Below are 23,998 nucleotides of genomic sequence, written 5' to 3' on the forward strand. Positions count from 1 at the left end.
AGCGACACCCGCCGCCAGTCCGCTCCTCCGCCGGAGAGCCGCGCACCGCCCGGGGCCGCTCCTCCTCACAGTGGGCCCGGGGCCGCTCCTCCTCACACAGGGCCCGGGGCCGCTCCTCCTCACACAGGGCCCGGTGCCGCTCCTCCCCCAGCCAGGCCCAGTGCCGCTTCTCCTGCCTTGTACTCACCAGCTGCCCGCCCGCCCCTTACAGCCTCCTAGTCTGCTCACAAAGCTGCAGCATTTGCTTAATCACTATTAGAAACAAGCCGACAGAGGAAATCCAGAAAGAAACTTTAACAGGTTCAGTAAAAAAAAAAAAAGACTGTCAACCACATTCGAGCTTATGTAAGTATTTTTTTAAAGGCTAGTTCAAGAATTAGCTATAAACACATGAATTCCACACCATACAAAACTATAACAACATAAATGATTTTTGCATAGTTTATTCTATAATTATTCCTCTCCTTTCCAGAGCAAGGAAGAAAATTTTCTCAATGCTTATGGACTAATGGAATTCCTGAACACATATTAGTGATGTAATTAAATCAACTTCAAAAAGCAACACTGGAAACTAAACTAGCACTGATGAATTGCAGATGTCCTTCACTGTAGTATCCTCTCAGGGTCAAAAACACATTCCTGTTCTTTCAATATGTGAAATAAGGTGATGAACCACACAGAAATGTCTTCCTTTTCATCATCAGCTTTTATCTCCATGTTACTTCTTCACCAGGCTTCAACTCCCTGTGTAGAAAACAAAACAAGAGGGAAGAGACTGAAATTAGTATCTTTCTTTTTAGAATATTTATTATTAAATGTAAGTATTCATTTGTGTTAGTTTATGTTCAATACCTTAATTTTGAGATTTATGTAAAAATTTAAGTTTCCTTGCAACCGTTGGCAGTTAAAAATCTTTCCATAGTAATAAATTTCCTCTTTTCTTTCAAAAGCTTCAATGGCCTGAGTCCTCTGAATTTCCATTCATTTAAATGGAAGCACAGAACCGCTGGCTTCTAAGGAGTTAACAGACTTTTAATTGGATCTAAAAGGAAAATTTCTATTTTTTTAAAATAATTCATTACTTTAGTGGAAAAAGAGGTGTGAAAGCAGAAGGGATTTACAAGACACTGACATAGCAGCCCAACTCCACTAACAAATGCATTAAGAAAAGTATCAGCAGGGTAGATTATGTCAAAAGCTTTCTTTCTTACTCAAAATTAATTTAGGTGAGGCCGGAGTTGGAAAAAAAAAATCCACTGGCACTGATAGCACTACTAGTATCAGTTTATGCAACATGACTTTTTTCCCCTCTTCTTTTCTTAACCTGATGATCTAATCAAGAATTAGAACTGTCACAGGTGAGTCCATGTCTGAAGTTCTCTGATGTAAATTCTTCCTGAGAAGTCACAGCCAGAAAACCCAAACTGATCAGTGCATATAATTACATAATTCAATGAAGATGTAGCAGCATGTATGTGATTTCTTATTATTTTTAAGTAACATACATTCATAAAATGTATTTGGTTAAAAAGCATTGTGATCATTTTAAATTTAAGAGAGAAAATTGAAACTCAAGCACTGTGTTTCCTGCTGAAGTTTTAGAGAGTCAAAAGAATGGTTTCCATATTTCATGACCAAGAACTTGACAGCAGTTAATGATCCTGTCTTTCATGAAGACAGCTGCTAAAGATTCCATTTCCATAGGAGTATTACTGACCTAAAACACTTAATGAATGCTTGATATTCTTATGGCTTTCTTCTCTTTTTTTGGTTATGCTTATAATTGTAAAAAAGAACTGAGAAGAACTTTGAAAAATAACTATATATGTATATAAGCAGCATAGTAAATCAGACCTTTTATATAATAAGCTCTTGTTTCTGAAGGAAGACAATCTTTCATCATTCCATCTGTCCAAATAGCATCCAATCACAAATCCTAAGGGAACAAGGATGTGAACCCAGTGTTCACGCACAGCTTGGGCAAAATTCACCATGACTGCTAGAAAGAAAAAAAAGCACAACACGTAAGAGATAGTGATGAATCTGCATTTACAAACACGTGCTTGGCACCTTTACTCTTACTTACTAGGATTCTACAATGACATAATACACATGAAGCCTATCAAACACTTCCTAGGAGACACATACTGTTCTCAAACCCGTACTTGGGTTTCTTAGGAATAATACCAACTGTTGACCCTTGGAAAAAGGAGTTCATCCTAAAACTGGAGAGAAATAGAACATCTCTTTAATTTACTCATTAAAGCAGCTCTACAGAAGTTTGTTGCTCTGTAAAACATTAGAAACACTTTTATAGGTTAAACTCCTGTAGATGTCTGTAGAATGGCAGAGTCGTTATGGCTGGAATAGACCTCTGCAGACCATCCAGTCCAACCTCTGCCAAGGCAGGATCACCTGAAGCAGGTGACACAGGACATGGTCCAGGCCCAGAGAACTAAACTCCACGACCTCCCTGGGCAGCTATTCCAGTCCTCTGCCACTCTCAATTTATAGAAGTTATTCCTCATCTTGAGGCGGAACTTCTTGTATTTTAGTAATTGCCATTGCTCCTTGTCCTGTCGCTGGGCACCAAAAAGAGTCTGGCACCGCCTTTGAGACATTCACATACATATTAAAGAGATCCACTCGCAGTCTACTCTTTTCCAGACTAGAGAGGCCCAGCAAACCTTTCTGACCCAACCAAACCCTTCCAGACTAGGGAACCACAAGCGCCACGAGTGAAGTCTGTCGCACACAGCCCTGGCTCGGAGCCCCGGCCGGGTCCCGCGGGCGAACGCCGCCGCCGCTCCCGCCGCGCTCGCTGTGGGGCGGCCGCGCACCCGCACCCCCTGCGGGAGGCGCTGCCACAGCCCGCGACACGGCCCCGCCACCTCCCGGCTCAGCCGCCTCCGGCCCGCCCGCGACCCCGACCCCGACCGCCCCTCCAGGGCCAACAGCGCCATAAAGCCCCGCGGCTGAGGGGCGCTTCCGCCCGCCGCCGCGTCCCGCCGAAGGGGCACGGGACAGGGCGAGGCGCTCCCAGGGAGGCCCGGCAGCGGTTCCGCCCCGCCGCCGCTGCCGCCCCGCGCGCGACGCCGCCATTACCACTGCTCGAGCCGCCGCCGAGACTCGCAGCGGCCGCGCCAAGGGCACCGGGAACGGGCGGGCCGGGCCGGACCACGGGCCGCGCAGGGCGGGGGAGGAGCGGCCTCCCCCCGGCGGGCTCGCGGTGGTGCCGCCCGCCACCCTTCCGGCTGCTGCTCCTCCTCCCCGTCTCCCGCAAGATGGCGGCGAGCGCGGCACGGGCTGGGGGTGGTTGAGGGTGGCAGGTATCGGCTCTTTCACATCATCCTCCTCTTCCCCTTGTTCTCCTCGCCTCGGACTGGAGTGGGCGCGGGGCTCGCCCCCGTCACGCCGCCCCGCCTGGCGAGACTCGTCCCGTCAGGCCAGGTCCGGGTGCCGGGGCCCGGTGAGGCGCTGGAGCCCCGGAGCCCCCGGCCCACCCGCGCTGTGCCCCGGTCGGGCAGACCCTGAGTTTGAGGGGTCACGGCCCTGGATGTGCCATCTCTGGGTGCCCCAATTCGGCTCCGTGGAGCTGCTGTTAGCTGCCCTGCTCCTAGGGATCTTTTAAAAAAATTATTCTTAGTGTATATTGTAAAAAATTGACCTCACCTCTTTCTAATGATAACTGCAGCAGTAGAATGTTAATATCTGAGCCTTAATCGGTATCGAGCAGCTGTATTGAACAGCTAGCCTGCTTATTTTCAGACCTTTGTGAAGCTAGATCTAAGTAAATGGAATTTTTCTTTGTGTCAGTCAATGGAACATTTTGTCGCCCATTCAGATTAGTTCTTTGGGAGAGTAAACACTTGGAGAGGAAAATGACATCGATTATCAAGTTGACAACGCTCTCGGGGGTGCAGGAGGAATCTGCCCTTTGCTATCTGTTGCAAGTAGATGAGTTTCGTTTTCTTTTGGACTGTGGCTGGGATGAAAACTTTTCTATGGACATTATTGATTCTCTGAGGAAGTAAGTAGTTCAGTTCATGCAGCGTTTTTTAAAATAGGTCTTGGTCTGTCTTGAAGTTCTCAAAATTCCATGCAGGGGTATTTTGTATGGTGTTGCTAAATGCAAGATTGTTCCTTTTTTTTTGTTTGTTTTGTTTGTGTATGCTTTACTTAAAGGGAATCACACTGCTGAAACATTTCCCACAAAATTTTGGAATTTTTTTCTTGTCAGTCCAGTGAGTTGGGTCTCTTAACTGTAATTCTCAAACTGTTCCATGTTTCTTTTGGCTTGGATGATTTGTTCATTTTTTATTGTCATAAAGGTGGCACGGTTTGGGGGAGACTGACCTTGGCTCTCAACTAATTTGGAATAGTTAAGTTTTAAATGGGAGACTAGGCCTTTGTGTATGTAGGCTGAATACAAAGTAGTTCAACTCCTGGCTTGTTTTAAGTTGAATAGATTGTCAGGAAAACACCTCCCATCAGGACAGCAGCCCTGCAAAGGGAAAAAACTCCTCCAAACCAAAATCTGTCTAGACCTGAACTTCGGCAGGTACAGCAAGGACTGTTAGGACTGAAACATGGAAATTTGGGAAGGAAACTGAGCTTTTTGATACTAGCTTTATAGTATTGACACACTTGCAGTGTTTGAAATCTTTTAACTGAGGATTGTTAGGTACTAAGAATAAATTATAGCATTTTTTCAAGTGTCTTATCTAAGAAGCAATTTAATAAAATTCCCTTTTTCATAACAGCCATCAAGAGGAATGTGTGTGCCCCACTTACTATGCAAGGGAACAAAAAGCTGTCAGTCCAGCTTGTATTTTCATTTGTTACATGTGTTTTATGCCCTCAAGTTTTTCAATTATGATTTGTAGAATTCTTTAGCCCAAGTTCTAATTTTAAGCAACACTTTGCAAGGAAAAAAAATGTTTTTAAGAGTAATAAGATTTCCCAAACTGATGTGCTGCTTTTCTTAAAATATATGTTTGACCTTTTCTATAATTAAAGAAATACATTTTGATTTGATCTTTATCCGTTTAAGGGTTGTTGTGTCCTTGGTCACTCTCAATAGAAGAAAAGTTATAGTCTGTTTTGGGATGTATAAAAAATCTGTAGCACATTTGTACCAGTAATATTTTTGGTCCCTCAGTTAATTTACTTTCTAGTGTCCACATACATGCTAAGGTCTATTTCATCAGGAGTTTGATGTGAAACTTACATCTTCAGATCTTAAAGATATGCTTTCTGAAATCACTTGGGTTTTAAGTACTTAAACATTAGGAAACACCTGTATGTTTTAATTATGATTTTTAAAACTATCACAAACCTTGAATGGCTTAAGTTTCATTGTTTGGCTTTCAGACTGTGGATGTATTCTCCAAATAGCCCTAGCAGGAGATACACAAAACCATACAGAATTTCTTTCAATGGCTTTTGTTGGCCCTCTCTTTATAGGCATGTTCACCAGGTTGATGCTGTTCTGCTTTCCCACCCTGACCCTCTACACCTTGGTGCACTTCCATATGCAGTTGGAAAAATGGGGTTGAATTGTGCCATTTATGCAACTATTCCTGTATATAAAATGGGACAGATGTTTATGTATGATCTCTACCAGGTATGTTTAAGTTGATACTTTCATACACAACATCTTTGATATGGTGGAGTGTTTGAATGCTCTGTACCTCTTTGTTTCAGTCTCGCCATAACACTGAAGATTTCACACTCTTTACATTGGATGATGTAGATGCAGCCTTTGATAAGATACAACAGCTGAAGTTTTCTCAGATTGTGAACTTAAAAGGTAAAGTTCTCACCAAAGCCTCAATAAATTACCTTTAGTGAAAGGTGACAGAGTAGTTAAGAGTTAAAGTAACTTTTTTGAAGGGACTGAGTTCTGAAATATTGTCTGTTTTGCAGTGCTGAATTCATTAGCCTTGTGTCAGTCTGTATCAATTGCCTCAGCAATTGTATTTAGAAATAGATAGAATTTTCACTTAATGCAGAGAAGGTCATGCCAAAGAATGTTTAGATGTTTGCTTCTCTTTGGTGTTTTTGTTCCTTTTTTTTGGAATTTACTGATGTCTGTTGAAAGTATTTACTTGCATCTGGTGGCAGATACCTCAGAACTCTTCATAAGCAGTAACACAAAGGAAAGCTTTCTAGAGCAGGTTGCAGAGATGAAGTTACAGCATGTGCATGATTTAATGGCAGAGCTTCAGTGGCTCAGATCATACTCAGCATAGTGTGTTGCTGGGACCTGTGACAGTCAGCAGTTTTCCACTTGTGTTGAATGTAAAGATCAGAATAAAATCAAAACTCTTTTCCTGAACAGAGACACATGCAAGCTGACCACCAGCAGTTTGTCTCTAAAGTGCAGTATTTTACAGGTTCATTAATAGTGCTTCAAAAATACTTCCCTTATTTGGAAAATAGAAAGAGGGTGTTCTCCTTGAAAGGATGTTGGCCCCTTTTTGAGATAGTTGTAGCAAGGCTATTCTGTCCTGGCAATTTTTACATCTAAAGAGTAATTTTAGTGTACAACTTTTTAAAAACAACCAACTTCCTTTATATTTAATGGAGGTGATTTGAAAAGACCCAATGGAGGCATTTAAGAAGATAATATATGTTTAATTATTACTGTGCACTTCATGGAGCAGTCATGAATGGTTGTGGTGGTCTCATTTTAATGTAACAAAGATACAGGCTGGTGTCAATGAAAGGGAGCAACAGTGCATTTGAAAAATGCATCAGGTGCTGAAAAGTTCTGTCAGCCCTGACTGCAGCACATGAACACCTTTTCTGCTATGGTTTGACTTGTGTGTTTGTCATTCTGGAAAGCTTCCAGATTGTGTAATTTATATAAGTTTTCCTAACCACCTCAAATGTGAATGATACAGTAAACATTTAGTGTTGCCCCAGAGAGGATCCTGGCTTTCTTGTGATATGTTATTTATATAATTTACTGTTGTTTATGTCTATAGTTACAGGAGTTCTGCAGTGCCTCTGAGTATCAGTGTGAGGTGGAGGGAAGATGTGATCTTTGCTTTATTTTCTTTATTCTGGATGAAATATAAAAGTGAATTGCAAAATATTTTGACATTACTGGTTAGATGGGAAGGACAAATATTACTGCCTTTTCATACTTAATTTGATTTTTTTTCTCAGTAGTAATTTAGGCATTCAGTGGTTTGAAGTTACTATCTCTTGTTTAGAGTAATGGATTTCAATATGTGTAATCTACCTAAAATTCTGAAAACCTTTGTAGGCAAAGGACATGGTTTGTCAATCACACCATTGCCAGCTGGTCACATGATAGGAGGCACAATTTGGAAGATTGTCAAGGATGGGGAGGAAGAAATTGTTTATGCTGTTGATTTCAACCACAAGAGGGAGATGTAAGTTCAACATACTAATGTGTAGTTCTTAGCAGTGTTAGGTGTGCATCATTTAGTGGGTGATAAAGAGGTGTGGAAGCAGAAGTGCCTTTCTAGTTCTAATAAAACCACTAATTTCATTTGCATCCAGATTAATCAGTTTGAAGCAAGCATTAGCTCTGTGTTTCTTTATTCCATTCATTTTTATTAATTTGTAAATTTGAAGCAGGAAGCATTCAGCAGCTGAGTAGTTTGGTTTCTATACACGCAAATATCTAGAATCTAGCTGTCTTATTTTTTCTAAAATAGAAATGCAAAAAAGTGAGATTTTTCCTTTTTTCCACAGCCATCTGAATGGATGTTCCTTGGAAATGTTGAGCAGGCCTTCATTGCTTATTACAGATTCATTTAATGCTACTTATGTACAACCCAGGAGGAAGCAAAGGGATGAACAGCTGCTGAGTATGTATTGTTTGGGCTTCAAAAATATCAGTAATGTGATTTATTACCCACTATAAATTATTTTTCTATGAGAAATTCATCAGCATTTAAGCTTAAGAACCCTTATTAAAATGTAACAAGTTTTGAATTACTCTTTTCTGATTATACTGATCCTGTGAGTTAAATGTTTTCCTAACAACAATGAACCATATTTGAAAACAGTGTATTTTACCCAGTATCCTTAAATTTCTTCAGGGATTTTTAAATTGCCTTCCTCAGCACTTTATTTTTGTAAATTCGATTTTCTTTTGTTTTTTAATTAAAAAAAAAAAACAAACCAAAAATCAAAAGAAAGAAATACCAAGGCAAAGAGATCTTCAGAGCTACTGAGTAATCTCCAGCTCCCTTTAATTTTGGTGGAAATGCTGATTTGGATCTCTTTTGAAGTTTTGTTTGTTTCTGTGCTCAGTATACTTTTGAATATGATTGCTAGTGTGATATGACAAAAAAAACATCCAAGCCACACCACAAACCTTCTAACTTTGGTTCAAAGTATAAGTAGGTTTTGTTTTGTTTTTAATTCTCGTTAGCTAATGTTTTGGAGACATTACGAGGTGATGGAAATGTGTTAATAGCCGTGGATACTGCAGGCAGAGTTCTGGAACTTGCTCAGCTTCTTGATCAGATCTGGAGAACAAAAGATGCAGGATTAGGAGTCTACTCTCTCGCACTTTTGAATAATGTCAGCTACAATGTAGTGGAGTTCTCTAAATCACAGGTTTGTCTTGATTTTAAAATCCAATTATGAAGAGTAAAGGAACATTTATGCAAAAGCTTTTCTTTTTAATGGTAAGAAATGGCAAAATACTGGGGGAATGTCCTTTTTCTGTAGTACATGTTTGTGTCTCAGCTCTTTTGATCAAGCATCCAGTTGTGACAGTGGGCATGTTTCTTGATACTGATTTCTGGTTTTACAATGATTTGTTAGCACAGTTTGTAGTTGTTAAAAAAGAGAACTTGTTTCAGTGTTGGTTATGTTCAACATTATTTCTACACTTGCTGAGAAATACTGATGTAATCGTGGGTATATTGCATCCTGTAATTCATATTAAACTTGTACTGTTGGAAGAACTTGTATTTTATAGATAACTTTTTCTAATACATATTTTAGGTTGAATGGATGAGTGACAAGTTGATGAGGTGCTTTGAGGACAAGAGAAACAACCCTTTTCAGTTCCGCCATCTCTCCTTATGTCACAGTCTGTCTGATCTGGCTCGAGTGCCTAGTCCAAAGGTTGTTCTTGCCAGTCAGCCTGACTTGGAGTGTGGATTTTCTAGAGATCTTTTCATTCAATGGTGCCAGGATTCCAAAAACTCTGTAATTTTAACTTACCGCACTACACCTGGAACATTAGCACGATTCCTGATTGATAATCCTTCTGAAAAAGTTATAGATATTGAGGTAAGAGTTGTCTCTAAAGCTCCAGGTTTTTATTGTGGGTCATCTGGGGTCATGTGGGCAAAACTGAACATAGTTTTCTTTTTGATCTTCTGGAAATGTTTCCAGTGCTGGAGAGAAACCTGAAATCAGTACGTTGCATATTTATCAAATTGTGGATGAATTTACATAAAAATAGGTCTCCTACTGAGAACTGCAAAATGCATTTTCATGGTGTGGCAATAGAGTTGAGCATGAAGTTCCTTTTAAATATTTCTTTTTAGACAATTCTTTCCTTTGTGTTTCTATTATAATAGAAAAAAGTCTGCTTGCAGTTGATGTGCAGATTATCACATATGATGGGTTAGTCTTATTGGAATATTCTCGAGGTTTGGATGAGGGGAGAATCAAGTCAAATTTGTATAATATATCCCAACAGGATTAGAAAGATAAGCAAGTGCTGGGAATTAGGAGATAATTAATTGCTATTTATGCTTTCAAATTGTTTTCAATAATCTGTACACCTGTGTCTACTTCTTTCTGGTGCACGTTGTTAATTTGTGGAAGTCCCCTGTGATTGCAGTGGTAATTTCAATACTGATGATGCAGCTTTATTTTGGTTATAGATTGGATTGAAATAATTGAATTACAGTATGAGATTATTACTAGAATTCAGTTTATTCAAAGTGACTTGTACTCAGAAAACAAGAAACAAAATCTACAGTTGTTTTGCCAGCTAGTGTGACTTTGCTAGGTTCTTCTGGTTTGATGTTAATGATAGAAAAACTAAAAAAACTCAGCTCATCTAAGAGCCTTCACTTATTGAAGAAATATTTCCTGAAGACATTTTCAGAAAATTTTGGAAAGCTTAATCCATTTAAATATTTTTAGAAATGCTTTCATTTAAAGTAGACTGTACAAATTGACACTGTCATGATGTTGCCATACTAAGTGCCGCATTTCCACATTTTTGGTATTTTTGTCTTGAATATGACATAAAATTTACACTTGCCCTCAGTACCTAAGGATAAATATTCTTATCAGCAGCATATGGGAGAAGTATTATGGTTGTGTCAGATACTCACAATGATGTTAATTTTAATTCTATCTGCAGTTGAGAAAACGTGTCAAATTGGAAGGAAAAGAACTTGAAGAGTACCTAGAAAAGGAGAAACTAAAGAAAGAGGCAGCTAAGAAGTTAGAGCAGTCTAAAGAGTAAGTATGTTTGCTCATTCTGCTGTTATGGTCAGAGTTGAGATTTCTGTGTGATTATTCTGTTCCTTCAACTCTTTTCAGGCCTAAATGAAAATTAGAGTTTCAGTAGCCTTGTCAGAAGGCCCTGAGGAATCAGGAGCAGTTTTCCTTAATCTGTTGTTCTAATAGACCCAGTTGCATCTGCCATTTGACTGTGAGCTTTTTCTCAAATACATAAAGTGCCCTTGGCCTTGGTTAGTGTTATGTCAACTGTTATTATATAGTCAGTGTGTTTATGTAATAAGAAATTTGAAGAAAAAAAAGAAGTGCTAGGTTTTTTTGGAATGTCATTTCAGGGCAGATATTGATTCCAGTGATGAGAGTGATGCTGAAGAGGATATTGATCAGCCAACTTTGCATAAGACTAAACATGATTTGATGATGAAAGGTGAAGGTAGCCGGAAAGGAAGCTTCTTCAAACAGGCAAAAAAATCTTATCCAATGTTTCCAGCTCCTGAAGAAAGAATTAAATGGGATGAATATGGTGAAATTATCAAGTATGTGGTGGTAATGTATACTAAAACAGTAGCAATGAAATAATAAAAAACTAAAAGGAATTAAATTCACCGTTTTGTGTCTTTCACAATGTTGCTCTATGCTCTTCAAACTGCTGAATCTTACAGAAAGCTTATGATAAGGATTGAAGCTGCAGAGTCCTGATCCTTGACCTGTATTCACACTTCTTAGGATGTATTTCCACTTTTTTTTTTAATCTTTTGAGACAGAAAATTTTAAATTATTTTAACCTGACTTTTTGCTGCTTTAAATTTCACCTAATTTGTGAGGTGAGAAAACACTGTTCATCCAAACAAAATTTAGTGATATCTGTCAGCTTTGTATAAGAAGGACTTGCTAGAAATCCTCAATTTGCTAGTATTTCCTAAGTTATTCAAGTTATTTTTTAAGATAGCAAGGTCATATTTTCCAAATCAGCTCTGTTCAAGTAAGGAAATATTTGGCAGGTGTAGTAAAACTGCTGGCAATAACAGTTACAAAAAAATCCTAGTAGTAATAATTACCACTGTTTGTTTTTATATTAGGTAGTGCTTTGGTTTTACTCTAAAAAGCAAAATGCTTTTCATTCTTTAGACCTGAGGATTTTCTAGTTCCAGAACTTCAAGCAACAGAAGAAGAAAAAAGCAAATTAGAGTCTGGTTTGACAAATGGAGAGGAGCCTATGGACCAGGATTTATCAGATGTTCCTACCAAATGTATTTCTGCAACAGAATCCATGGAAATCAAGTGAGTGACTTTGTTCTTCTCAGTTCTGCTAGAACAGTGGCATGGGTGTCCAGTGCAAATTGAGTAAAAGGCTAGTTTGGATTTAAGAAAGTGGGAAAGGACTTAATTTTTGTTTATATTTTCCCCAAGCTAAGTTGTATTTTACTAGTTTTTCTGGGAGCACAGAACAGTCTTACGGTTCCCCACTCTTATGAAATGTGGTTTGTCTCCTTTCTTATGGAGACAACTGGAAGAAATAGAAGAAATGACACAATAATAGCATGTTAGCATAGAGACTTAATTATGTTTTGTTAAAAGGAGAACGTATTCAAATATGCTTATTTTGTGGATAACTTATTTTTTGATAACTATGTAAGTGAATTTTGTGAATGTATGGTATTAAATACTACACATGCAGATATTTTACCACTGTATTTTACAGATCCATAATGCACCTTGTGCTGACAGTTTTTGTTGATGTACAATAATTAAAAATATCTTAATGAAGTATTTTGGAGCACTCAAAGGTTTAATCTTTTAAACTAAAACATATTATTCTCGGGTTTTTAATTCAAACTAGAGCCAGAGTTACTTATATTGACTATGAAGGACGTTCAGATGGGGACTCAATTAAAAAAATTATTAACCAAATGAAACCAAGACAACTGGTCATTGTCCATGGACCACCTGAGGCCAGTCAGGACCTTGCAGAATGTTGCAGAGCTTTTGGTGGAAAAGATATTAAAGTTTACATGCCCAAACTTCATGAAACTGTAGATGCTACAAGTGAAACTCATATTTACCAGGTAAGGCACTGGAATCTTTTAGTTGTGTAACTACTGTGGACTGTAGTAGATCTGTATGAGCAGAATGTAATTTGCCCTCTTTTCTTTGGGGGAGGAGAGGTGGTACTGCAAGTGAGTGTAACTGGCTTTGTGTGATCAAGGCAGTAGTAGTATTTTTCTGTCTTCTAGATAAGCATTCTCCTGAGGCTTATTACTCATAAGGGTTTGAAAGCTTGAATGTGAGATCAATGTTTTTTTACCTGAAGTGCAAAAGGCAACGTTCGTGTCCGTGGGGCCATCCGTTTGCTTTATTGAAATATTTACAAATTTATAATGCCTTTATTTAGAATACCATTGTATACTAGCTGCAATTCAGGATTCTCTTTGAAATCTCAAATGGAGCCTTAAAGAGCTAGAATAAAAAAATGCTTCATTCTTAAATTCACCTAAGAGTGAACATGTACAATTAGGAGCAAGTTAATGAGTAAAACAAGTAAGATACCCATACCCCCCAGAAACTTAATGTGGTGATTCTTAGAAAATAAGGTTATGGTGATGTATTGCTGTGTGTTAGCCATTTAATTAAATGCAATATATTAAATTCTAAATAAGAAGGCTGGAATAGCTCATGTGAATTATGTAAAAATTACATATGGTGCCAATTAAAATTTTTAAGTTGTTTTCAGGAGAGTCTCTCACAAACACTTTCTGCAGTAGTGCTTCATTCCTTTGGTTTTATTAAGTTAATAGAAAAACATTGATAGAATTGTTGAAAAATGTACTTCTGTTTCTTTCCAGAGAAAAACCTGTTACCCTCTAGAAACTGGAAAATTCCAGTTACTAAAAGTCATGTAGTTATGACAGCTTTAAAACAGCATGTTTTCTGCATGTGGCTTGTTGGTTGTTGGGTTTGGGGTTTCTTTGTTTATTTTTTTAAGGCTGTGTGAGTTGCTAGTGTGTAAGAAATGACCCAGGAGAAGCGCAGTGGTGATGTTGAATTTGTGAATAATAGATGAGTGAAGTGTCAGTGTCACAGTGTCATTTGAGTGGGCCATGCTGCACATGGGTGGATAGCTGGTGGTTGTATCTTTCACGTGGTTGCAGCCTTGTCTGCATTATGGGAATCATGGTCCCAGAGGAATCAGGGTAAGGGCACTTCAAAGTCTTATATTTACAACATCCTTTCTTACAATAAAATAGTAATTATAGTATTTTTGGACTGTTTGGACAGTTTTGAACTGTTCACCAGTAACCTAAATGTATTTATAGAAACTTTCTCTGAAGTTGCTGGGACCAAATGAGGATCAACTCAGCTGCAAAAATGGTTTCTTGTTTTTAAAAGGAAATTATTGCTCTTGCTGTAAATTTAAGTCATGTTTGCAATTCTATAGGTTCTTTTTTTGTTATAGCCAAGATGGGAAAGTTGTTGATGTCTGCTGCTTTTTAAGTTGTGATTTGAGTGTTAGACATACTAAATTTTAAAGTATCTTTCCTTGGTGATACCTGTTCCATCCTTTCTCTTCACAAGAGTGCATGAATCAAACCCATAGTAAAGATGGCAAAAAGAAACTTGCTGGTCTTTAAAGCTTGAAGTAAGACCTGTATTTTCTGTGAAACTAATATACCTTTATTTTTGTGCAACCCAGGTCAGATTGAAAGACTCTCTTGTCAGCTCTCTTCAGTTCTGTAAAGCCAAGGATGCTGAGTTGGCTTGGATAGATGGTGTTCTGGACATGAGGGTTTCAAAAGTGGATACTGGAGTTATTTTGGAAGAGGGAGAGTTGAGGGAAGATGAAGACTTAGAGATGCAAGTGGATGTGCCTTCTTCAGACTCAAGTGTGATTGCACAACAGAAGGCCATGAAAAGCCTCTTTGGTGATGATGACAAGGAGATGTGTGAGGAGAGTGAGATCATTCCTACTTTGGAACCTCTGCCACCTCATGAGGTACAGAAATGATGCTGGTCTTGATTTCTTTTGTGAAGACCTCTCTGTTAGTTCATTTTTTTCTCATGCTTAGAAGTTGATACTGTGATCTTACTCAAATGAAAGCCTAACTGAAACTGTGTTTCCATGTTTGGGTTTCTCTTTGTTAAAGCCTCTACTGTTCATTGTTCAGCTTTTATGCTTTACAGTGAGGATGATCTTTTGCATCTGTTAACAGTGCCTAGCACACAGTACCATATATTTATGAACTAAGATTTTAATTAGTGTGTGTCATGTCTGTAATTAGTACTTGCAGATAGAGAAATCAGTTTGTGTTACTCACTTCTGGATTTTATTATGTTTTGTTGATGCTGTGGAAAATACTTCATATACTTGAGATACAGATCTTTGACATTCATATGTCTGCTTCTATAGTAGTGATTTGAGAGTTCATTAAATTTATCTTTTTATAAATTTACCCTAATTCTTAAATACTGCGCTTTTTAGGAGATATTTTATCTTTCTCTCAAATGAGTCTAGTACCTTTTAATCCTAGAATTGCTTCTTAAGATTCTTTTTTTCACAGTCTTAAACATAGTCTGTTGTGGGAGCTAGAGAGCTGTGGAGACAACTCTGAAGTCTGTTCAGATTCATGGCAACCATCATAGCACCCTGTACTGATCAGCAGTAGAGCTCACCACAGCTTGGTCCCTAGCATAGATAGCATGGCTTGAAGGAAATCTTCATGCAGCTTTCTGTTTGTCTTTAATATATGAGCAAAGAAAAAACTTCTGCTTTTTGTGATGGGTAGCTTCTAAGCCTTCTCTGTCCTGAAGATGTGTTGCTGCAGGTGAACAGGAATAGAACCAATTTAGAGCCCTGTAGTCTTGGCCGTACTGTTGCCTACACAATAATGAGAACTTTGGAACAATGGAAGGTGTTAAATAGAAGTAGTAAGATTCTGTGTGTTGTTTTGAAGGTTCTTGGACATCAGTCTGTGTTTATGAATGAGCCAAGACTGTCTGACTTCAAGCAGGTTCTCTTGCGGGAGGGTATACAAGCTGAATTTGTTGGAGGAGTGCTTGTGTGCAACAACCTGGTGGCTGTCCGCAGGGTAGGTGTTCTGTGTTTTAATCTCTTTGGCAAATAATATTAAAAAAATAATAGATATTATTTTAGTAATAAAAGAAGTTTCTCATTAGTGTAAAAATAATAAATTGAAACATGTCTTTTGTTTCAGACTGAAACAGGGCGTATTGGATTGGAAGGCTGCCTCTGCCAGGACTTCTTTAGGATAAGAGACCTTTTATATGAGCAATATGCTATTGTCTAAGAAAAGTGCTGCAAAGGTGTTCTCACTTGAACTTTTACAGATAATGGAGGTTTATCCCAGTTCCGACTTTTTGTAGTTTTCTAATTTATACAGGGAAGCCTAATTCATAAAGAACAGTTAGCAGCCATGAACATGTAAGTAACTGCTACTGTTGTTCATAAATCTGTTGGTACATTCCATGTAGTTGATTCTTACACTGTTACAACTTGGCATCTCCCACATAACACATTATAAATGAGTTATGACTATAAACACTTCTCAGGAAAGGTTCAATTTTTCAGGGCATGTTTTGGTTTCACAGATTTCCCATCAAAGAGTACGAACCATGTAAAAGTCATTCTTTTGTTCTAAAATAAGATGGGATAAAGAACTTGGCTTTCTTTGGTTTTGTTCCTTTCGGTTTCTGAAACAGTTATTTTTGGTTTCAGTTGCTTGGGAGTTTTTTAGTAAATTTGATTTGGGGAACAGTCTCAAATATTTTCCTCTTTTTCTTTTTAATTGAGGTTAGTTGAAGTACATTATTAACAGTGCACTTAAAGCTAGACTGCCTGAAGTTTCCTCAGTGTTAATCTGTGGCTGTGTTTTAACGCTGTATCTGTACCATCTTACTGATTTGTTCTGAAACAGCACTTCATATTCTAATCTGCAGGATAAAAAAATTACTTAGGCAATTACATTAAGAAGATGTGATTATATTTTCAGGCAGTTTAAAATTCAGTAATTATGTTTTAGAGTAACTTCTGCACAAACTTACAGAATTTGTAACTCCTAGCTCTTGCAAAATTATGCCAATTGTAAGACCTTTCCTGAGTTCTGATTTTAGTACTTTTCAAAGTCTAAAGCCCTTATCCAGGCACTGCTGTTTGTTCAGAGTGCCATGAGCCAAGTTCAGTAAGATCTTTTCTCTAGAAATCTGAGTTCACACGATGTATTTAATGATTTTGTGCCATGTTCTGTTCTAGCTGACAGTGACACTTACTGTAGCTGCTGATGCTATGAATTTACCTTACTATTAGGTAAGGATAAACACAGTTTTGAGTTCATTAATTTCTCAGAAGTTAACTTATGAAAACAAATGGCCTCTTGAGTTTATTTAATCATTTTCTCCCCTGTCCATGTGTGAAACACCAGCTTTGGCAGTGGGGGGTTGTTTGCTTTTTACATAAAACAGCAATGTGTAATATATGCTTTTTGTGTGTATGCTTAAATAAAAGCTTTTGAAAAAGTGGCAAAAATAGCCCTGTGGGCTGTCAGTGGAAAGATAATTTACTTTGCAATTCATTCTCAACAAAAATTTTCTATCTGATCTACATACTATTCTTTTTAAAATAGTAGCTTAAAATGAAGACTCTATTAAACATTTGATAAAACTATATACTAGAAATGTAAAAAACTTGAAAATATAATACTGAGAATGTATTTTCTTACACAAAATCTAGGGATGACTAGATAGCTGAATGTTGTGGGATTTTTTAACAGTCTAGAAAATTGTGTTTCCCTGTACTGACAACCAGAACTTCATAGAAATTCTCTGATTTTGTAGCAGTGCTATGTAAATCTACATGATGCTGCATACTTGTTGCTGAATACTATTGTATTACTGCTGTTGCTGATTCTAGTGAACTTTTATAAAGTGAGTTACTTGTATATAATCATATTTGCCTTAGGACTTTTACCTTAAGGGTTTATGATGAGAACAGATTGCATACACCTGCATGGAATATACTAATAAAGAAAAAACCCCTTAGGAAGTCAAAATAGTGTTGTTTTTTAAAAAAGGATAAAGACAACACGGTGTGATCATAAACCTTTCTGTCAGTTTTGTTTTTCTAACCTATTGATAGAAATTCAGCTAAGATCACAAAATTTTAGTGTTATCAGTCACTAAATTCTATTGTGTGCTGACAGAGAATCCCAAATAGTGCCTTCACTGAGGAAAAGGCTCACATGTAAGCAAAACAGCTGACTTCTTATTTTAATCTGTTCAGCATGCGTTTGGTTGAAGTGTGCAATCAGACGTGGAAAGCTGACATGCAAGTTTCACTCCCAGCTGACTGCTGGGACTGGAGTTCTGGAGTCTGCAGAAAGGGTATCACAGGCTGCCCAGGTGCTGTGGGGCAGGTGTGCCCCTCAGCTGGGTATTCAGTGCTTGTAAAGCAATGTGCTCCTGAAGCCAATGCCCTTTCATTTTCCTTATTCTGCTGTCAGTTCCCTGATACATTCTTAACTATGATTTGCTTTAAATAGTAATTGAACTTCTCTGTATAACTTTCAGAGTTACTAGTCTGCTTCTTGTTTTTATCTGAGCTAAAAGATTAATTGCCCCTTACCTTCACAAAATGTCAGTACTGCCATGATCTGTAAGTTATATTTTCAGGCTTGTACGTTTTCTTCATTAGCAGTAAAAATGTAACAAAGAGTAACATTTCTTATTTTGTGCTCTGTTGCTCCTGAGGTTAAGAATATTAGCTTCAAACTTAGTTTTGGTGTTCACCAGTTAAAAATATTTCCTGCCAGAGCTCCTGGATAGTTCAGATTCCTCAGATAAGAAGAGCCAAGGGTATGTGGAAACTTGCCTTATTCCATCCCCAAAGTCTGTAGTACTTGTGAGAAAATCCTACCTTTTGTAGTCTCTTCTTCCTGTACGTATGTGGTAGAATGCAAAGACATGTTTTAAAAGATTAAGGGAATGAAGAAGCAGAACTCTAGTAATAAAAAAAAATAATTCTAGTATTAATTATTATGCTGTTCCTATTTTCAAAACATAGCTTTACCCTGAGTTAAATAACATTGTGTGTAACAGTTTCATTTTTAATTGTTTTATTTTGACAATATGGGCTGGAGGCAAAGTGAAGCTGAAAGTCTCCTCCATCCTTCAACAATATTTAGATTTAACCAGATATACTTCTCAAAATACACCATTAATGGGAAGGTAGAATGCCCAGGATTCTGTCAGAGTAATGGTCTTGTGAAAACATTTGAGATCTACTTGCTGCTACAACTTGCTTGGAAGTGTAGGAATTTTCCCATATCTCTACTAGGTTTTAATTGTAGTCAAATGGTATTCATTAGGAATTAACAAGCAGAGACATGCTCCCTCCCAACCCTCCCATCTAAGTAATTGTTATAGATGGCTGTACTGTAAAATACTTGTTTTGTACAAAATTGAGATTCATTTGATAAGGTGTGACATTAATATTTATTAGTATTAGTACCTCACATAGGAAAGGGGAGTGTATTGCCTGGGGAAAACACTTAAACCTGGTTCTGGACAGGGGGTTGGTTTTTTGGCAGCAGCCAGGAGGGTTGTGGCCAGGAGTCAGAGGCTATTCCCTGCTACCTTAGGTCACTTTCCAAGAACAGGGAAGGGGTCCCTTCTTGGCAGTGGTTAGGTATTGTGGTTCTCCCTTCAGTGCAGGGTTGAACATTCACATGGGAATTGCTTACTTCCCTTGTACACTTTTGTTATTAATGTTGCTGTTACTGTTCATTTTCTTATTTCATTGCTGTTTCTGGTAAATTGTTCTTATCTCAACTCGTGATCTTCACTTTTTGTAGCTAATTCTTCTCTTCAGCCCAGAGAGGGGAAGGGAGGAGTGAACAAATGGGCACATAGTTTGAGGTGTTTTAGTGGGAACACTAAGTGGGAGAATACCATTCTTAAACTGCAGAAATTATTAAAAGTTCGAATCTTTGTCAAATGTAGTCTTACTGTAAGGGTCTGAATGTTGCATGATATTCTCTTTCATGGCTTTTAGAGATGTTTTCATAATTTTGAAAAGGAAGTGCTGGGGAAGATGATCTCACTGTCAAATCTATCTGATAAAGACATGTATCTTGTAAACAATTGTAGTTCTTGGTCTGAAAACTGTGTAATTAACCAATGGTAGTACAAAATGGGATAGTGACACTAGATGAAAAGAATCTAGAAAATTACCCATTGACATTTATTTTTAAAAGTACTTCAAAACAGTATTAAGTCTTACCTTCTCTTGAGACTCTTTTTGATTGGGTAAGAGATGCAATACAAAGATCAAAATTTCATAGAATGGTTTAGTTTGGAAAGGGCCTTAAAGATCACCTGATTTCAGTGCTCTGCCATGGGCACTTTCCTCTAGACCAGGTTACTTAAAGTCTCATCCAAGCTGGCCTTGAGCACTTCTGGAGATCCACAGTTTCTCTGGGCAACTCTGCTAGTATGTCACCCCCACCCATAGTGAAGAATTTCTGTCTCATACCTAATATAAACCTGCTCTCTTTCAGTTTGAAGCCATTTCCTCTTGTCCTAGCACCACATGCCTTCATAAAAATTCTCTCTCCAGGTTGTTACAGCAGACCTGTTAGGGGTGGAAACGAGCCAAGACACAGACTCTCATTCAACAGTGTGGAAAAGGTCCCAGTTTAGTCTTCTTTATAGATTAGCCATCCTGATTCTGACTACAGCATCTCCAACTGTAGGGTCCAACTGCAGACTCTGACTGCTGGACATGACTGCAAGTATTGGTTTGTAGACTCCAAACACAGGATTTCACCTGGCTTAACTATGACTGCAGGCTCCAACTCCCATCAGAGTCTGACTCTGTCCAGGCTGACCTCAGAACAGATCTTTTACTACAACAGCTCTTCCTTGTTTTGTTCTTCTTTGTAGCTCTCTGGTTCATCCCTTCTTCTTCAGGGCTCCTCAAGATCCTCTTTCTTTATACCCTCTGCCTCCAAGGTCCTCCCAAGTAGCCAACCCACCCCTTTTTTCACACTTATCTTTATTAGTCACAGCTGTGACCCATTAAGGGCAAGGCTTTTCCTCTTCTTTGGTAGTTAGTACAGCTGTGACTTATGGGGGCAAGGTTCCCTGTACACATACACAAGGTCTTTTACATCTACACAGCTCTCCTGTAGGAGCCTTTTGAGTACTGTAATGTGCTCTGAGGTTTCCCCAGAGCTTTCTCTGTTCCAGGCTAGACCACCCCAACTTTCTCAGCCTGCCTTTATGGGAGAGGTGCTCCAGCCCCTGACCATCTTGGTGGCCATCCTCTGCAGCTGCTGCAACAGATCCATGTCCTTCCTGTGCTGAGGATCCCAGAGCAGGATGCAGTGTTTCAGGTGGGGTCTCACCAGAGTGGAGTAGAGGGCAGGTCCCCTCCCTCACTCTGCTGCCCAGGCTGCTTAGTATGCAGTCCAGGGTTCAGTTTGCTCTCTGAGCTGCAAGAGAACATTGCCAGATCATGCCCATCCTGCACCACCAGCATTTATTTGGGAGTCTTGTTGCATGGCTTGTTTAGAGCATGTACAGAAGAGGGTGGTTAGCCAGAGTTGAAGTGAGCAGTAACCATCTTTTTAAGAATTTTTTTTATTTCCAGTGAAGTTGAAATCTTCCATTATAACAGCACAAGCTTTTGTAGAAAGTTGTTTCCATGTAGGGTACTGGGCAAATATTTCATTGAATTACTTGGATGATCTAAAACAGCATGATAAGCAGTATATTTTTGTGAACTCTTAATGTATATCACGCTGCTTGACTAGTATTAAACAAGGGATGAAAGAGCTTGTTGTTTCAGATCAACATTTACTATATTAATAAAATTCTTAATTCTGTGTTGTAAAGGGTGTTTGAATGTTTTCTGGCAGAGGAACTCTTGAGGACTGGTTGCAGTTCAGTGGCAAATGAACTTCCTTTCAGCTCTAGCACTTCCTCACAGTGATGAGGAAGAGGAATATATTTAGAAGTATCTGGGAGATTATTTCATACAGTGAACTTCAAGCTTTCCTGTCTTGGTAAGTTATGTATTACCACTGTGATAAGAAGTAAAAAATCCAAAAATCAACCCCCTTCCTATTTAGTAGAACTTCCAGTAAGCCCTGTAAACATTTACCTGGAAGAGAAGGATACATGCAAACTCTTAAGGTCAGAAGAAGCAAGTTTACTCTATGAGCTTTAAGCAGTAAAAACCTGCCTGTTGTTATATAATCCTCTTAGGTGATGCAAGCTGGATCTGTGATTCCACATCTGAATAATAATGAGCTAAGCATCTGCCAAAAAGTATAGTTTGTAACTGCAATCTGGCAGTCACCAATTTTGGTAATAAACAAATACACTACTTCAGTTGTGCAGGATTTTCTTAAATATTTTTCATTTTCAGTGTAGCTTTTTGAAGTGGTAAAAACTTCTCTAAAAGCTACTTTTGACAAATGATTGTAAAGAAATTTGCAGTGGTGGATATTTCCATTAAAAAGTAATACAACCCAAACCACAACCTTTCTGTTGAACTTGGCCCAAGGTTGATACCAGTTTTTGTAAAACTGACTGTGGAAAATTACGTGGGAAACCAATGGAGAGCATTCATAATGTTGTGTAGTAGTGGCTACCAAGCCCTTGCTGGTATTTAAGATGTAGAAAATCAAGCATAACACCTAATATCAATAATGATGTCAGAACTTTTGCAAGCAAATAAAAATTCCATCTTCAAAATGTTGAAGGTTTTTATTTTTAGATGCAACCAAAAATATTTTTTTCCTTTGTTTGTGGCTAATTAGGAATATATAGGTGTGAAGAATGAACTCGGCAACACCATCATTAAGCAACAGCTCTTGGAGTGGTCGGTTTCTCAAGTGTTTTCATTGATACCTTCTTTAAGTTGTTACTTAACTCAGTTGCCTTGTCTGCAAAAAGTCTTCTTTAATTGTCTCACCAGTTCTGAACCATGTTGTGATACACAGTACAGTCATTTACTCAAGTGCTTTATGGCTCTAAAGAACAAGAACTCTAATTTGGAGTGAGGCAATTTAGATCACTGAGTTCTAGCAAAGAGATTTTTAATAGCCTAGAGATTGAAAGATAACCTTTTATTGGTGTTTAAGGTTGTAAGTTTTAGTTTAGGTTTAAGTTTTGTGTAAAATCATTGCAGTTAATCTAATCCAGAGAACTGCTTCTTCTCCAACTGTTCATATTTTTGTAGAAAGAACAAAAATGTGACCAAGTATCATACCTTATTTTCCAGTATATTTTATTTTACAATAGTTGCTTCAAAGTGTGGGGGTTTTTAATGCTTTAATTCCATCTGTGTAAGTTTTATGGTGTGCTCATTTCAACTGTTATTTCCAAAGTTTCTCAAAAATAATCCTGAAGCAGGCAGGTAATATGTCTTTATCAATGCTAACACTCAAATGGCGTAGTAAAATTGTATAAGAGGATTTTGAAAGATCCTTGAAAGGAAAAAATGGGACATAAAACTTATTCATCGCTAAAAGTTAGTAGGACTGTCAGCCATTTAATTTCTGTATCTACCTAGGATGCAATGATAGGAACAGGCATCTCAGGAATGCTTGCTGATGTCACTGCAGTGAACTGTTAAATTATAAAAAATGGTCAGCAACAAAAAAAGGTTATCCACATTTACCTAACTAGCCTGTTGCATATGCTTCAATATGAGAACCTGAAAATGTTTTCATGGTGTGGATTACATGTCAAAAATTGTGATATTAGATATGATATTGCCACTTGTTTTGTAATTTTACTACGTATCTGGGGCAACAGATATAGCATATCCAAGTAATTATTTCTATTAGGGCAATATTGTATCTTCAGTTGTTTTCAGAGAACTTGTTTAATGGGGGAAAAAAACCCTGAGCATTATGTAATGAATGCTTCCTGAATTATTGGCAGGTGCTCTGCAAGACACAGTAATGAACTGCTCTGAAAAACCATCAGGGAATTACTTTTTCTGCCGTTTTGCAGCTCCTGAAGGAGTTGCACAGCTGGCGGAGCATATTGCCCGTCACCGTGCCAGACTTGGCATTTGAGAGGCTGCCAGATTGCTCTGTGCTGTTGTGCTAGTCATGGATCAGCAGTTTGCAACAGTATGAAGACAGTAAGCGTTTTATTCTTTGCCCTTTGGAGCATCACGCAAGTTAATACTGCATTGATAAAGAGTCCAAGCTATTTTCTGAACCTGCCAGGTGCTTGGGTTGCATTACCTGGTTAGAGTAACCCCATGCTGCAGGATCTATAGAGAAGTTATATTTTGGACATACTCTGGTAAAATTTCTCTTAATATCAATGATCGGAGTCACTTTGCATAGCCTGCTTTTCATGTTTTATGTAATTTTATTATGCTTTAGTATTTCTTTCATAATCTCCTTGATTTTACTAATGCACAATATTGCAAAAGCAGTATAAAACTAGTCAACAGACTTTAAATCATTTGTGTATCTCTAAACCT

At 38.2% G+C, this 23,998-nt stretch overlaps 2 protein-coding genes across 4 annotated transcripts; one reads left to right on the plus strand and one right to left on the minus strand.

The window, feature by feature from the left end:
* Positions 1-565: 565 nt before the first annotated feature.
* Positions 566-3,236, minus strand: NDUFB1 (NADH:ubiquinone oxidoreductase subunit B1). 2 transcript variants are annotated; one of them, XM_079308864.1, is made up of 3 exons: positions 3,106-3,236; positions 1,855-1,996; positions 566-744 (listed from the first exon to the last, which is right to left on the minus strand). In XM_079308864.1, the coding sequence occupies exons 2-3, from the start codon at positions 1,992-1,994 to the stop codon at positions 708-710; spliced, it is 177 nt and encodes a 58-aa protein (XP_079164990.1). In that variant the 5' UTR covers positions 1,995-1,996; positions 3,106-3,236; the 3' UTR covers positions 566-707. The 2 variants fall into 2 exon arrangements, with proteins under 2 accessions (XP_079164990.1, XP_079164991.1); XM_079308865.1 differs by having other exon boundaries at positions 1,855-1,999; positions 3,106-3,234.
* On the plus strand, positions 3,228-17,017 carry CPSF2 (cleavage and polyadenylation specific factor 2). 2 transcript variants are annotated; one of them, XM_079308863.1, is made up of 15 exons: positions 3,228-3,329; positions 3,845-4,030; positions 5,467-5,626; positions 5,707-5,812; positions 7,277-7,406; positions 7,732-7,847; positions 8,417-8,604; positions 8,998-9,288; positions 10,379-10,479; positions 10,815-11,015; positions 11,608-11,760; positions 12,320-12,545; positions 14,171-14,470; positions 15,429-15,563; positions 15,690-17,017. In XM_079308863.1, the coding sequence occupies exons 2-15, from the start codon at positions 3,882-3,884 to the stop codon at positions 15,780-15,782; spliced, it is 2,349 nt and encodes a 782-aa protein (XP_079164989.1). In that variant the 5' UTR covers positions 3,228-3,329; positions 3,845-3,881; the 3' UTR covers positions 15,783-17,017. The 2 variants fall into 2 exon arrangements, with proteins under 2 accessions (XP_079164989.1, XP_079164988.1); XM_079308862.1 differs by lacking the exon at positions 3,845-4,030 and having other exon boundaries at positions 3,291-3,329.
* Positions 17,018-23,998: the final 6,981 nt, after the last annotated feature.

This window comes from Erithacus rubecula (assembly GCF_903797595.1).
Source record: "Erithacus rubecula genome assembly, chromosome: 6".
Taxonomy (NCBI): Eukaryota; Metazoa; Chordata; class Aves; order Passeriformes; family Muscicapidae; genus Erithacus; species Erithacus rubecula.

What these genes read in the sequence shown, in the direction of transcription:
- CPSF2 (XM_079308863.1), top strand. Translation starts at nt 3,882, where the DNA reads ATGACATCGATTATCAAGTTGACAACGCTCTCGGGGGTGCAGGAGGAA. An exon ending in AAGGGATGAACAGCTGCTGA is followed by an intron (nt 7,848 to 8,416) that starts GTATGTATTGTT and finishes AATTCTCGTTAG; the next exon opens with CTAATGTTTTGGAGACATTA. An exon ending in AAGTTAGAGCAGTCTAAAGA is followed by an intron (nt 10,480 to 10,814) that starts GTAAGTATGTTT and finishes ATGTCATTTCAG; the next exon opens with GGCAGATATTGATTCCAGTG.
- NDUFB1 (XM_079308864.1), bottom strand. Translation starts at nt 1,994, where the DNA reads ATGGTGAATTTTGCCCAAGCTGTGCGTGAACACTGGGTTCACATCCTT. An exon ending in AAGAGCTTATTATATAAAAG is followed by an intron (nt 745 to 1,854) that starts GTCTGATTTACT and finishes TTTTCTACACAG; the next exon opens with GGAGTTGAAGCCTGGTGAAG.